The 13386-nt window shown below is 44.7% G+C and overlaps 1 protein-coding gene across 4 annotated transcripts in view; it reads left to right on the top strand.

Moving 5' to 3' along the window:
- The window catches only part of LOC146799096 (sodium/potassium/calcium exchanger 4-like), a 937744-nt gene that overhangs the window by 862470 nt on the left and 61888 nt on the right, over positions 1 to 13386 (top strand). For all 4 annotated transcript variants that reach the window (XM_085628040.1, XM_085628039.1, XM_085628038.1 and 1 more), the window contains one exon: positions 66 to 232. In XM_085628040.1, coding sequence (XP_085484166.1) covers positions 66 to 232 — 167 coding nt within the window. The remainder of the gene's footprint in view (positions 1 to 65; positions 233 to 13386) is intronic.

Genomic DNA, 13386 nt, shown 5'->3' with positions numbered 1-13386 from the left:
TTAGGCTACAAGACACTATTGTTTCATGTGCGGTTAATATGTTTTCTCTGCTCATCTTTCCTTAGACACCTGCTTGAACAAGTGTAAATGGGCTTTCACCTGGCCCATAACATGCGTCTTTTATCTCACCATTCCCAACTTCAGCAAACCTCGAAGGGACAATCTGTTCCTGGTGACATTTCTAGTGTCTATTCTGTGGATCGGTATATTTTCTTACATCTTGGTTTGGATGGTAAGATGCACCTGTCAAAGTGTTTCCTAAAAATGTACGGGTCATTAATCTGGTTTAGATGCTCCCTCAAGCAAAATGATGATCCTGTTGCATTTATGTATTTTTCTGTTGAGGTTTCGATAATTGGTATTAATTATCCGGCCTATTATCACTGACCCGTGTCATTAGGGACATTACATTAATACCCCCATTGTCTTCTTAAATGCTAATTCAATCCACTTATTGCATGGAGGAAGGTAGTTGTCTGCTATATTTCAGTTTCTTCTGCAATAATAAATGTTTTACTTTTTCCTGGGCCCAAGCCACAAAGATTTGGCTTTCACTTCTTAACTGCTCCTAGCTTACTCATGAATTCCAAGAGTAAACCCGGAGTACTCCTGGCCTAGTACTGAAATTCAGGAGCAGTCTACGATTACTACAAAAGCAAGGCACACCTACTCATAGCAAAATCTTTGTGAATCACGTAAAAGCCTGTTGCTTTCAACAATAATCAAAATGTATAGTTGAATGAACAAGTCAACATCTTTGTTTTTAATCAAGAACATACTATATTGTAATTTAGATAAAGCATTTGCAAACGATTTACTATAATTAATAACAACAGTTGTACTCATGTTATAAGCTGCACTTTCGAAAAGATACGCAATGTGCTTTTGTGCTAAGAACCTTTGAAATGTGTGCATGCCCACCATACCCACCAACTATACTTCACCAGACAACAAAAATGAGAAACTGAGTCTTCAAGAAGGCAGTGTTTGGTTCCAGCGTCAAGTGTTCAGTTCATTCTGAGACCCCTGGAGATGTCATACTTAGAGATTCTGTAGTAGAAACTTCATAAAAACACCCCCATCATAATATATCACACATTTCGGAAAACGACTTACATAAAGCATGAAGTCATTGTCAGAGAATTACAAACAGCACAAGGCTTATTCAGACGTGTTGATCTTCCTTCACTTGTGTGAAATGTGAAAATGTGTCAAATCAAAACTTGTTAGAGTCTCCACAGGTAGGGGGTAATGGTAAATGTAGCTGGAGTCCCTGAAAACCATGCAAGTGAGGTCAATACCACCTGTATCCCTGGACAAGTGTCTTAAGGACCTAGATGATAGGGGCCACTGTGTTTCGTTCATTTTGACGGTGATGCACCACATAAGAAGATTGGAATCATTGAAGCAGGCTGAAAAGTACAGCAAGTTTAGAATGGAACTAGTAACAATGATAACTCTGCATACTATTTTGCAAAAGTGTATACTTGATGCATGGTGCTTGGAGTATCCAACCATGGTGTCATGCTGGATCAAAAGTCCACTACCTGGGTGGTGCAGACTTTCCATTTCAGTTTTTCAAATGTCTACAACAAAGGAGATCATGGCTGAAAAAGGAAGATGGCGAATGGAAGGCAGATAGTTCATAAAATAGAACAAACTCAGATTACCACAGTGAGTCATTAGCAACCTAACCTGAATACTTACAAGCCCCAGTGCCAGAATAAAATCCAAGACCTAGATGTACACACTAATATTGGTAAGAAATGTTGCAAAGCAGAACAGTAACACCAGAATTCCAAAGCCACCTCGCATAATGGATGTGTCAAAGTGAGCAGTGATGTAACTAAAATGTACTTTGACCAAACAAAGCCCCTCTATCCTGCCAGTGATGGCCCATCCAGTCACACTAAATCCCTCTATTGTGTGGCTGTCTGGCCCAACAGCCAACTACACCCTGTCATGTGACTCACAAACAGGCTGCAGGTACCAAATGGCTAGGGCAGGAAAATGCAAACTTTCTAAAAGTTAAATACCTGGAGGTGTATCCAGGTTGATCCGGTGCACTACAATGGGGTCACCAGTATGGTGTACCAAAAGTAATCACAAAATTAATAGAACAAAACTCAATCTGATACAGTGTCACAAACAATAATCAATAATCAAAACAGTATATCAATGTATGTGTTTTTCACTGAGCACTATTAGTTTTCCACTTCACTGGGCTATATTTTTTTATCTATTTCTTTCGAGGTTTGAGTCCTTTAGTTGCAGTTCTTTTGGCATCACTGAGCACGACCAGTGGTTTTTTGGGGGCACTGGGTATTTTCTTCTTTTTCTTCTTTTTCTCTTTGTGCCTGGAGTCCGCATGTCATTTTCACTTCATGAGTGCCTCTAGTTGGATTTCTTTAAAGACTCCATTGAGCATGGTTTCGTAAAGGCAGTGCTTTTCTGTTATCTTATTCAGTTTCATTTGTCTGACTGCTTGAGCCTATATGTCAGTCTTTACTCTATTTGTGACAGCTATTAGATACTTGGAATGTATAATTTATTTATTTACATGTTACAGATTCCCTGATGAAGGGCCTACTTTAAGCCCGAAATGCATTGGGATTTATGAAGTTTTGTTATCGTATGCTGAATACAAGCCATTCCTTTTGTGTACCTTTGGATTTCATTTATGAGGACTCTGAATTAAAACAGATCCCGACGTATTCCTGTCTTTGGAGATTCTTTGGAACTTCTGGATACATTGATATACTGTTTTGATTATTGATTATTGTTTGTGACACTGCATCAGATTGAGTATTGTTCTATTAATTTTGTGATTACTTTTGGTACACCATACTGGTGACCCCATTGTAGTGCACTGGATCAACCTGGATACACCTCCAGGTATTTAACTTTCTTTGTTTGAATTAGGCGGCCTGCAGAGCCCCTTATCTGGTGCACACACTATCATTATATACTGTTTTTAAAGTTTGTTTATTATTGATAAGTGTTTGAATTAGTATATTGAGTGCATCCTTGCTGCGTTCTATCATTGTTTGTTCAACTTTCTAAAAGTGGCATTTTCAAAATTGTACTTTAAAATGCAACTTTACCATGACAGAGGCTTTTAAATTACAATTGTTCAGGCACCAGACATGAAATGTTACCCGACTCAATCAAACGTTAGCACCTGTTAAATGTAATACCCCACTGTTCTCCTAATGGAGAGATATGGCTCAACGTACTGAAAAAAGAATTTAGGAGTTTTGCACTATCAGGAAATGTAAAACCCAAAAGTAAACATGGTACAATTGGCTTACACCTGCTTGCCATATTTAATTTACTTACAAGTCCATATTAAAGTGGCATACCATATACACAGGGCCTGTAAATGCTACTAGTGGCCCTGAAGCACTTACTGTGCTACCCACTTAGGCAGCCTCTTAATTCACTTCCCAAGTCTGCGATTACAGCCTCAATGAAGTTTTAAACTGCCAATTCGACTGGCAAAATAACCCCCTTCCCAATCCTAAAACTCTGCTTCTAAGACAAATAAGTGGCCTCTAAGGTAGGCCTTAGGTAGCCCAAAGGACAGTGTGCATTGTACTTTTGGGTTTTACATTTCCTGATAGTGCAAAACTCCTAAATTCTTTTTTCAGTACGCACTGACATAGAGAAGGCTTTCAATACTGTGTTGAGGCCATATTTATTAGCTGTCCTCGAGAAGATGGGCTTCCGAGAAAATATGCTGAAATGGATTTATCTGTTATCCTCACTACCCTAGATGAGGCTTTGCAAGGGCCGGGTGGGTTCCCAGCAAGGACCTAGATCAGAGGTGCCAGTCAGGGCTGTCCTTTGTTCCCTCTCCTTTTCTCATTGGCAATGCAACACCTAGAGGCATACTAGGATCCACAATTGGGCTATACCGATCCCAGGCGGGTTGCAAATTATTTCACTTTATGCTTAGGATACTTTATTATTTCTAAGTGACCTGATCAATACTATGTTGGCAGTTATGCAGGTTCTGTCCCACTTTTCATGTGTATAGCCGGAATGTTAACTCAGGGAATTATTGTCTGTTTTCGCTTTGTGAGAGTATCCCTTTGGGAAAAAGTCCTTTGTCGGACCTTCAGTTACAATGTAAGCCTGGAACGGTTATATATCTAGGGATTTTAAGTGTACCAGGAAAATGAGCAGCTATTTACTGGTAACTTTGGTATAGCTCTGTGCCCAGTGAGACAGTCATTCCCTTTCTGAACTAGATCTTACCGGTGTCAAACCATATGAGGGGGGAGGTGAGAGATAATATAATGTATGACAATAGTGGGCAAAGACCAACTTTATCTCGGTCTGTGAGGTCAGATTTTATTTTTCATCCATCTCTGAGCACGTTTCACATATCAGTTTTCTAGTGGTCTTGGGGGGAGGGGGAGAGCAGCAACCAAAAAGGGAATGCCTGCCTCAACAGCGTCCCTTATCTGTTACCCTCCTGATGACATCTGGCCAGTTAGCCTCTGTACTTGTCATCTCTTAATCTCTCAAACAGAGTAGAGTACCACAAATGGGCCTAAGCTAGTTCACTCCTATAGTGTTGATTAAAGGCAACCCTACACCTCAGATCATGTATCTTAGTCTCCATGTCCCTTATCTCTCTAGCCAACGTCATCTGTACACCATAAGTTACCTGATGCCTACCTCCTGCATCACAATCTTAAACGCATCCCATTCTATTTGAGCACTGGTAGAGGTTCCAAGATTTGCTTTCCAATACAAATCAATTTGTTCTGCCATCGCTGTTCGAAACGTCACACGAAGCAGAAGCAGTTTTTTAGGTTGCAGAGCCATAATGGTACTGCCTGTAGAGCCTCGCCACCATTGCAATAACAACTCTTAACAAATGATGATTGAATTCAGTCCGGGCTAGATACTGCGCATCCCACTCCAGTCTCTCAATCCCACTTGATCCTAGAAAAATGTCTATCCTCGTATATAAATCATGTAGATAGGAGTAAAAGGAGCATTCCCATCCCAATAGGAAGCAATTCCCACTAAATATCCATCTATTGTCAATGATGTCTCAACCATTGAATCTTTCTGGCACGGATACACTCTGTGTGCCTCACAAGGGGGTAGAGGATCTATTGTGGTCACAGTTTAAACCAAATTATATCTCCTCCCTATAAGCCCATCCAATCACTGTATGCAACCACAAAGGGATCAAAGACACATGGAACTGGATCTGCCCAGCATTTGGGGCATACAGACTTGCTAAGACCAAGGGGACTACTTCCATCCTACCCTGTATCACTGTGTTTTTATCATCAGGACCCAAGGGACCACACATATCAAAGTCCCTCTTGCACACGAGGATTAACTTGTGCCCACCACATATATACCCCATCTATACCTCAGCTCAAAAAGATCTGATTCCAACAGGTGAGGCACTTGTAAACATACTATATGTTTCAGGCAGAGATACATCCTGTGCCATTTCAAAGCAATACACTAAAGTATACAAAAAAGTGATGGATGGAATGCTTGAATTAATCTCAACCACTAGTAATTCCTCAATCCGCATCCCAGTCCATCGTTATTTCTGCACATCATGTCACCTCAGTTTGGACCCAGTCATATGCAAGTAATTCTTGATCCTGCTCCAATGGAAACTTTGGGAGCACGAACTGCCAGGCCAGGTCCTCCCTGAACTGGAACACAAGTAACGTAGGACCAGTTTCACCCTAGTTAGGGCTTATCAGCCTGGTATAGTATGGTTTCTGTGGGACCCGTGCTCATTGTCCCAATGGAAGCTGTGCCCGGGTAATGAGCCCTTTCTCACTCAGAGCTTCTTTGGGAATAACAAGTTTGTTTGTTTGTTTATTGAGTTTTATATAGCGCTGGCTAGACCCAGAGGTATCAGTGCGCTTTACATAAGGAACAACAGCGAGTTACAGGTACAGTCATTTAAACATTTTTTCACATAAATTTCAAAGTAAATGACAAATCATAAGAGGCAGAGAAGGAAAGGGGGGACAAGAATATGAGTCTAAGAATAGGTGACAGGGGGGGAGGGAATCTGAGGGGGGATGGAGGAAAGGCAGTCTAGCAAAATGAGAAAACGTTCAACACAAAAGTCAAGGTATCAGAGCGCTTAACATAAGGAACAGAAATAGCGGGTTACAAGGTACAATAATTTAAAAACATTAGTTGCACGGTTTTAACAAAGTGAGTGGAAAAATCATAGGGGGGGAGAGAAGGTAGAGGGGGACAAGAGTAGTGTTCTGAGAGAGCGTGAGGGGAGAGGAGGGAACCAGAGGGGGGATGGAGTTAAGGCAGACCAGAAAGAGGGAGAAAAACCTTTGAGGATCGTCAGGGGGAGACCGGAGGAAAGGGGTAAAGGACAGAGGTCAAACAAGATGGCGGGTCCAGGTCGTGGGTATCGACGGTGGTCAACAACAAAATGGCGGGATGAGCAAAAGTCAAAAATCCATAACTAAGAACCAGAGAGCAGTATTTAAGTGCGAAGAGTCAGAGGGAGGACGCAGCCACAAAACCAAAGGCGGGTTGGAGGGTGAAGAGGCGTGCAGAGGCTCAGAACCACAGGGGCATCGGTGTTAGCAATCCGCCGGGCGTAGCTCCCACACCCCCATACCTGGAAAGGACTCTCGGGTCCCAGAAGTTGGAATCGAGGCGGAGCACATCCAAGCAAACAGCCAGCATGGGGGAGGCAGCGAGGCAGCAGCGAGGACTGGGACAGCGAGCTGCCCACAGATCGGCAGACTGCAGGCGGGAACTCAGGTCCACCGGACCAACAGCGCCGTGGCACTCACCTTCGACCTAGCTTAACGCTGCAGGTGATCAAGCTTCGGGCAAACAGTTATTCGCGACCTAGAGGGCAAAGGGACGGTAAGGGAGAGTGGAATCTCGTCGCCGATCAGTAAGCCGCCATCTGGAGCCTTCCGATGATGACAGAGCTGCCCCAAGGCTGGTCCAATCATTAGCCATCCGCGGTCATTCTTGATGCCTACCTGATGCAGCTTTGCTTTACCCTACCAGAAGTAACTTTGCTGCCCTTAGTAGACCAAGATCCATGTTGTCTTTCTGCCTGCATTATTCAGTCTCTGTAATAATGGACCTGAAATACACCATGGCTCTCAGTGGGGTTCACGGAATGAGGGGACACCCTGGGATGCAGTGCGCCCTCTCTATTCAATGGAAGGTTGAAGGAGAATTATTAAACACATTTGCATTCAGCCAGATTTCCAAACATTGCTTGGCTTTCTGGCCCTCTAACATTTCAGGGAGTCCTATGATGCAGATATAGTTCCACTGAGAGAGACTATCAGTATCCTCTGCTCTTTCCTGCAGTTGTGTTAGCACCTCAGAAAGTGCTTTGATTTGACTCTGCAGCTCTTGCACCAATGCCTGCTTCCAAGGATAATCTAGATTTGTTTCATTTTATATACACTTTATTCGGTCATCAGACCATAAAAGTACAGCCCAATAAAAAATGTTGGTCTAAAATCTTATAAAACCATCATTATACATAATAAAATCAGAAAAAATACATAAGCAAAGCAGACCATCTAAAATGTCTGAAAAGTATGCAGCAATGTACTTAATGAAAGAAAAAAAAAGGAACCAACTGATCAATTTGTAGAACCTGATACAGAGAGGCACTAAGGTGTTCAGGGCTATGGCACTAAGATCGAATACATGCAACTGTAGTACAGTGCTTCCTCTGGTACAGTAGAGCATAAAAGTACTAGTTTGACAACACTCCATACAGGTCAAGCTAACTCCCTCCACCCCCCCAGAGGATGTAACGAGGATATGTCATTCTATGTCCTATTGAGAGGGGTCAGGTCTGGTCTCTTGGCCTTTCTTCTTATTGCCCACATATGCCCAAGGAACTTTTCAGTTGCACACACGAATAATGATCTAGCGTCTGATTTTAGTATGGGCAGCGCTGCCCCATGGTTGCGGGTTCCAAGCTGTTTACATACGGGGGTTAGCCATTTTTTCCCTAGGACCAGAGTATGCAGGACAACCAAGAAATTATGACCAATTGATTCAATTGGGGCAAGGCAACAAGGGCAGCCTTGGGTCGCCGCAGCGTTGCCTGTCCAGGAGCTTGTGAATGTGTTCAGAGGGAGACCACTGTCCCTTAATTGTTTATGGATAAGATCAAAATATTCTTCCAAGGTGTGCGTCGATTTGAAGTCTATAAATTCCCCGGTTAATCTACTCCACCTGATGCCCCATGTTTCATTATGCGCTACCCCCTGCCAATACAGTGTTTTGATTTGTTTCATGGTGGGGAGTTCTAAGATGCTAGTGCTACCCCCTGTACCCGGATGATGTTGAAGGCATTTCTGATGTTTCTAATCCAGCCTATTTTATTGGATGTATCTAAAGTGCAGACTTCTTCTAAGGCTGGAGCGTACGGGGACAGTTCTGGAGTGATTGCTATCCTCTGCCAGAATAAGAACGAGCAGAGTTTTACTAAATCTTTAACAGGTTTTATTCCCATGTTAAGTTTAAGTGGGCAGAGTGATGTGCTTTATGGGAGGGACACCAAGTTCCTAAGGAACCTGTTCTTGGTCGTTGTCAAATCGCTCAATTTCTCAAAGCCCCACATATCGGCCCCATAAAGGGCGCTGCCTTCAGCCTTAATTTTATATATTTCAAGGGCGGGGCAACCGTTTTTGTATGGGAGCAGCAGTGTTCCTTCCTTATGGCCCCTGTTACCTGTGTGAACTTGAGGTAGGCCTTGTTTAGATGTTGTTTCTAGACCATGCAGTCGGACAATCTAATACCCAGGCAATCAAAGCAACTCCCTCTCTTGAGAGGTGTACCATCCAGAAGTAAACGCCCCTTAAATGTTTTATATGGATTTAACAACATCAATTTGGGTTTAGAGGTGTTCTATTTTGAGGCTCCTCTCATCACAAAAGATCTTAAATCGATTGAGTAGAGTTTGGAGCCCCATCGGTGTTTTGGAGACAAGTAAAGTATCATCTGCAAAACTTAGGGTCGAAATTTTCTTGTTCCCTAAGGTGGGCCGTCCGCTGGTGTTGCAGCTAAAAAGTCAACCACATCGTTACTATGGAGGAAAAATAGAGTTGGGGTCAAAATTCAGCTCTGTTGGGCCCCCCTACTGATTTTTATGGGATCAGTGACTTAGCCCTGGCCACCCCATCTCACTCTGGTATAATTATCTTCGTGGAGGCGTTCAAGTAGCGTCAGGATTTCTGAGGGCATCCCCAGCTCCTTCAGCAGTTGCCAGAGCTTGTTTCTAGGCATGAGGTCAAGTTTAGACTTCAGGTCTATAAACGCTATAGACTCCCCTTGCCTAATGTAACCACCTTCCAGTAGAGGAGAAAGAACCATTGGACCTGGTTGGTAGTTTCCGTTGATTTGGCAAAACCCTGCTTGGAACGGGGACAAGATATGGTTCTCGGCCATCCAGTCCTGTATGATCACTAGAAGGGAATGGCAGAATACTTTTTGGATGCAATAGATCAAACTGATGGGCAGGTAGTTAGATGGGTTGCTCCTGTCGCCCTTTTTGAAGATGGGTTTTACCTCAGCTCCTTTCCAAGATTGTGGGATTGGGCTTCCCCTGGCGATGTCATTTGAGAGCACTGTTGTGTATTCTGACCACTTCAACTTGTCAAGACGGAAGAGGTCCGCTGGGATCCCGTCTGTCCCAACCGCCTTGGCAGGTACAATGGCCTCTATAGAGGCCATGATTTCTTTGTTAGTGAAATAAAGCCTTGTTGTATGCTGGGAGATGTCAGAGGGAATTGGCCCTGTAACAGGGCAATGAGTGTCTGTGTACAGAGCACTGAAGTGCCCTAGCCAGATATTAAGCCGTGATGTTATCGGCTAAGGGAGGCTGTTTTTCGTGGTTTCTTCTTCCCACAAGAGCCCAAAATTTGCTAAGGTCAAGTTGAGAACAAGCCTCCCATAGTTCTCTCCACTTCCTCTCATCCCAGTTGCGCTTAGCCCTTGCTAGGGATGATTGATATAGTTTCCTTAGTTCACACGCCACTGGCATGTTTCTAAGTCTAATGGCTGTGGCCAGGCACCTCCTTAATGACCTGCATTCTCGTGTGAACCATGGGGTTGCCTTATTGTTTTTCCCCCGCTTTAACCTGGAATGGTGGAATTAGGCGACGAAGTTTCGGGCTAGCTGGTTGAAGAAGTTTGCATGCATTATAGTCGGCCATAGCCTGAGGTCCACAAGAATGTAATCAATGCGACTAGCGCCAGTTGGGCTCATGAAGGTCAGTTCCCCTCCTCTATCTGAACGTGTTCTTCCATTCGTGGCCCGCAGCCTATGTTTTAGGGTCAATGCATTCATTTGTAATGCTGACTGTGACCACTTCTTTATTGGTTGGAGATCAAGGGGTGGGACTGACCATGACTTATCCTCCTCATTACCACCATGGATGTCCCCCTTGTCGAGGGGCTCAAAGGTCATCACTTATTACTAATGGGTGCTCAGGCCCCCTCGAATTCAACAGTTCTTGAAGAGCTAGTAGGGTGGGGGATTTGCCCCTTTTAGTGCCCCTTGCATAGACGTTGATGATGTCTATAGCCTTGCCTAATTTACCTTTTAGCCTAACTGCTAGGATGTCTGGGCTATTAATGGGGAGCTTGCTGGCAACGCAATTTAATGCAATGCTGATCAAGATCAGCAAGCCTACAGATGGTCGGCCCTGTTTGGGTGCTATATCCGGCTTACAGAATGTCACAAAACCTGGCACAAATGTGGGTGTGAGGCTCCATGTTTCCTGCAGTGTGCAGATGTAGTGTGAGTTGGTGAGCTCGGTCCACTGACGCAGGCATAGCTTGCTCCTTATGCCAGCCACATTCCATGAAACCATTTTAAACTGGGGTGACCTACAGTCTGCGGCCAGCCAGGATGAACATAGACATCCTGATTCTGTTCTCCCTTGGGCTGTATGTGGTTATAGGTATCATTAGCTGTGGCTTAGTCTGCAGCTCCCCCTCCTCGGTGAATCTGTATGGACTGTATGGTTTGTGTGGTATAGATTGAGAGTTCTAACCCGGCACATAGGTTTGTTTCTGATGGTATCTCAGGTAGTTTTGCATCATCGAAATGTATTGCAGTGCCATGAGCACTAGTTGTGTCATGCATGAATATAGGGCCTGGGTGTAGTCAGTCGTTTTCAGCCAACGAAGATGGCAGAGACTGCCTCCTGGGAATCAGGTTAGAGGTGGGACAGGGAGTATCGGAGACCATCTGCCGCTTGAGCTGGATATTGGACGTTGGTGGAGGACATGTCCTGGCTTCTAAGGATATTAGAATAGACACCATGCTTTCATCAACAAGGGAGAGTTCTATGGCGTCTACTAAGCTGTTGGCAAGAAAGCGTCTCCTGGCACTCAGGATATCATCCCTTATCATAGACCTGCACCCCCTCACGTGCCTGATCCATGTATGGATTTATTCTTGAGGGAGTCCTTGTTCTCGTATTTCCCAGAAATGCCACTTTTGTGTACATTTGTCGCACAGATTAAATGGGGACGAGATATAGGTGGTTTGAGTTGCGGTCTTAGCTGGTTGACTGTCTCAACCCCCTCCCCCACCTTTCCTAGAGCAAATGGACGATGCCCAGATTCACTTGCAAGCAACTCAGTACCATACTCTGCCCCGTAACCCTCTCTGCTTGGTTCATCCTTAGTGGTAGGGTACTATATTTGCCTATACTGTGGTGGCCTATGACGGATGTAGGAAGTGTGTGGGTTGCTGGTGGAACTGGGTGGGGAAGTTGTTTAGCTTGAGGGGGATGTTTCCAATTGACAACTGCCCTCAGTGTATCTATTGATCGTAAAGCATCTGGGCTGCCCGGGCCTTCTAGTCTGTCAAGCAGCTTGTAGATAAGCCCGGTAAGAGACCCTATTGTGGCTTTAAGAGTGAGAGCTTCCCTGTAAAGGTCCATATTGGTGATATAAGTTTCCTGGGACACAAACTCTCCTCCCTCGGCTCGCGGGGTGTTGTCAACCCTATCTGCCTCGTTGGCTACCCCGTCCTCCTGATCCCCTGGGATATTGCAAGTATACTGTGGTTCTTATGGGTCTGAAAGGGGTAGGAAACTATTGTTGCATGGAAAAATGGCTGTATTGATAGGTTCAGCACTGCCTAAACTAGGCATGTTTTGGGTGACACAGTGGTGGCCTCCAGTGACTGTTTCCTAATGGTTGCCAGCTTAAACATGCTCGGGATGCACCCCAATTTTGAAGTGCTATCAGGTGCAGGTGAGGCGGTGGGGTTGGGTACTCTATCAGTGGCAATGGGCTCAAGGCGCTCACTTGCATTTGATCAGTAAGTCGATGATGCGATCAAGCACAACAGGCCCCTCTACCGGGCTCAACCTTCGAGCTTTCTTTTTGATTTTCTTCTTTTTATGGACTCCACCCTATTTTAGCTTCCAATGACTCTTTCAATTGCAATATAACTCTTAGAATCTTGTTGGATTGCTCATAATGCCCCTTAAGTGCAGTCTCAAGTTTTTTGAGGTAGAGGCCTTCCTCCGATGACCCTAAGCATGAGATATCGTGATTCCCCCTTCTGCTCAAGGCCTTTTCAAACTTGGGCTTCACCATGGTGGTGCAGTTCCAAAATGCCCACAGTAGCCCCAAACCGAAGAAGCACTTCAGTGTCAGCTGTCTTCTCCTAATCGATAACTGTGTATCCTGATCACATAAAAGCCATAGGGATTACCCTGTGCATACACAAGCCAAGTTATAGGGCGCCATTTGTCTGCATCCACCGACAACATAAATCAAAAGGCCTCAAGCTCTGGCCCAGTCAGTGCTACTTCAAGAATGGGCAAGGAATTCCCTGCATTCTAGGGTAGATGATTCACATTGGGAGCATCTGGAGTGCCCGCCAGAGCACAGGCATCAAGACCCAGGGCATGGGATGTTCACTAGTGACTCCAGATGCTCTGTCAGATTGGGGGAGCTCCATGCTCCAACAAATATATACATTTCTCCCAAAGCAAGCTGCCAGGGAGGACTTCGGGGGCACCAAATACTCCAACCCTCAAGACATTCAAGTGCACAATGTCCTGGCCATCATTTGCAGCCCCTGGCTTCTCCCAAGCAACAACCCCGAACCAATACAGGCATAGCTCCATTCCGGGGGTAGGTCTACCTCTCAGCACGGTGTCAACAACATCAGCATTCAGCCTGAAGGCCCTCACAGACCCACACAACCTCTCAACTGCACCACATATCAGACTGCGCGCTCCCAGCCACACACCCACCAGCTGAAGGCTAAAAGATGGTCTAACAGGCCAGTCCTTGTCAACCGGCTGCCATCTTGGAAGGCAAGGACACGTTCCTCAGTGCAGCAAAATC

The sequence above is a fragment of the Triturus cristatus genome, chromosome 9 (genome assembly GCF_964204655.1).
Source record: "Triturus cristatus chromosome 9, aTriCri1.1, whole genome shotgun sequence".
NCBI classification, from domain to species: Eukaryota; Metazoa; Chordata; class Amphibia; order Caudata; family Salamandridae; genus Triturus; species Triturus cristatus.
Note: the sequence above shows the minus strand (reverse complement) of the source record. Positions and strands in the feature narration are given on the sequence as shown.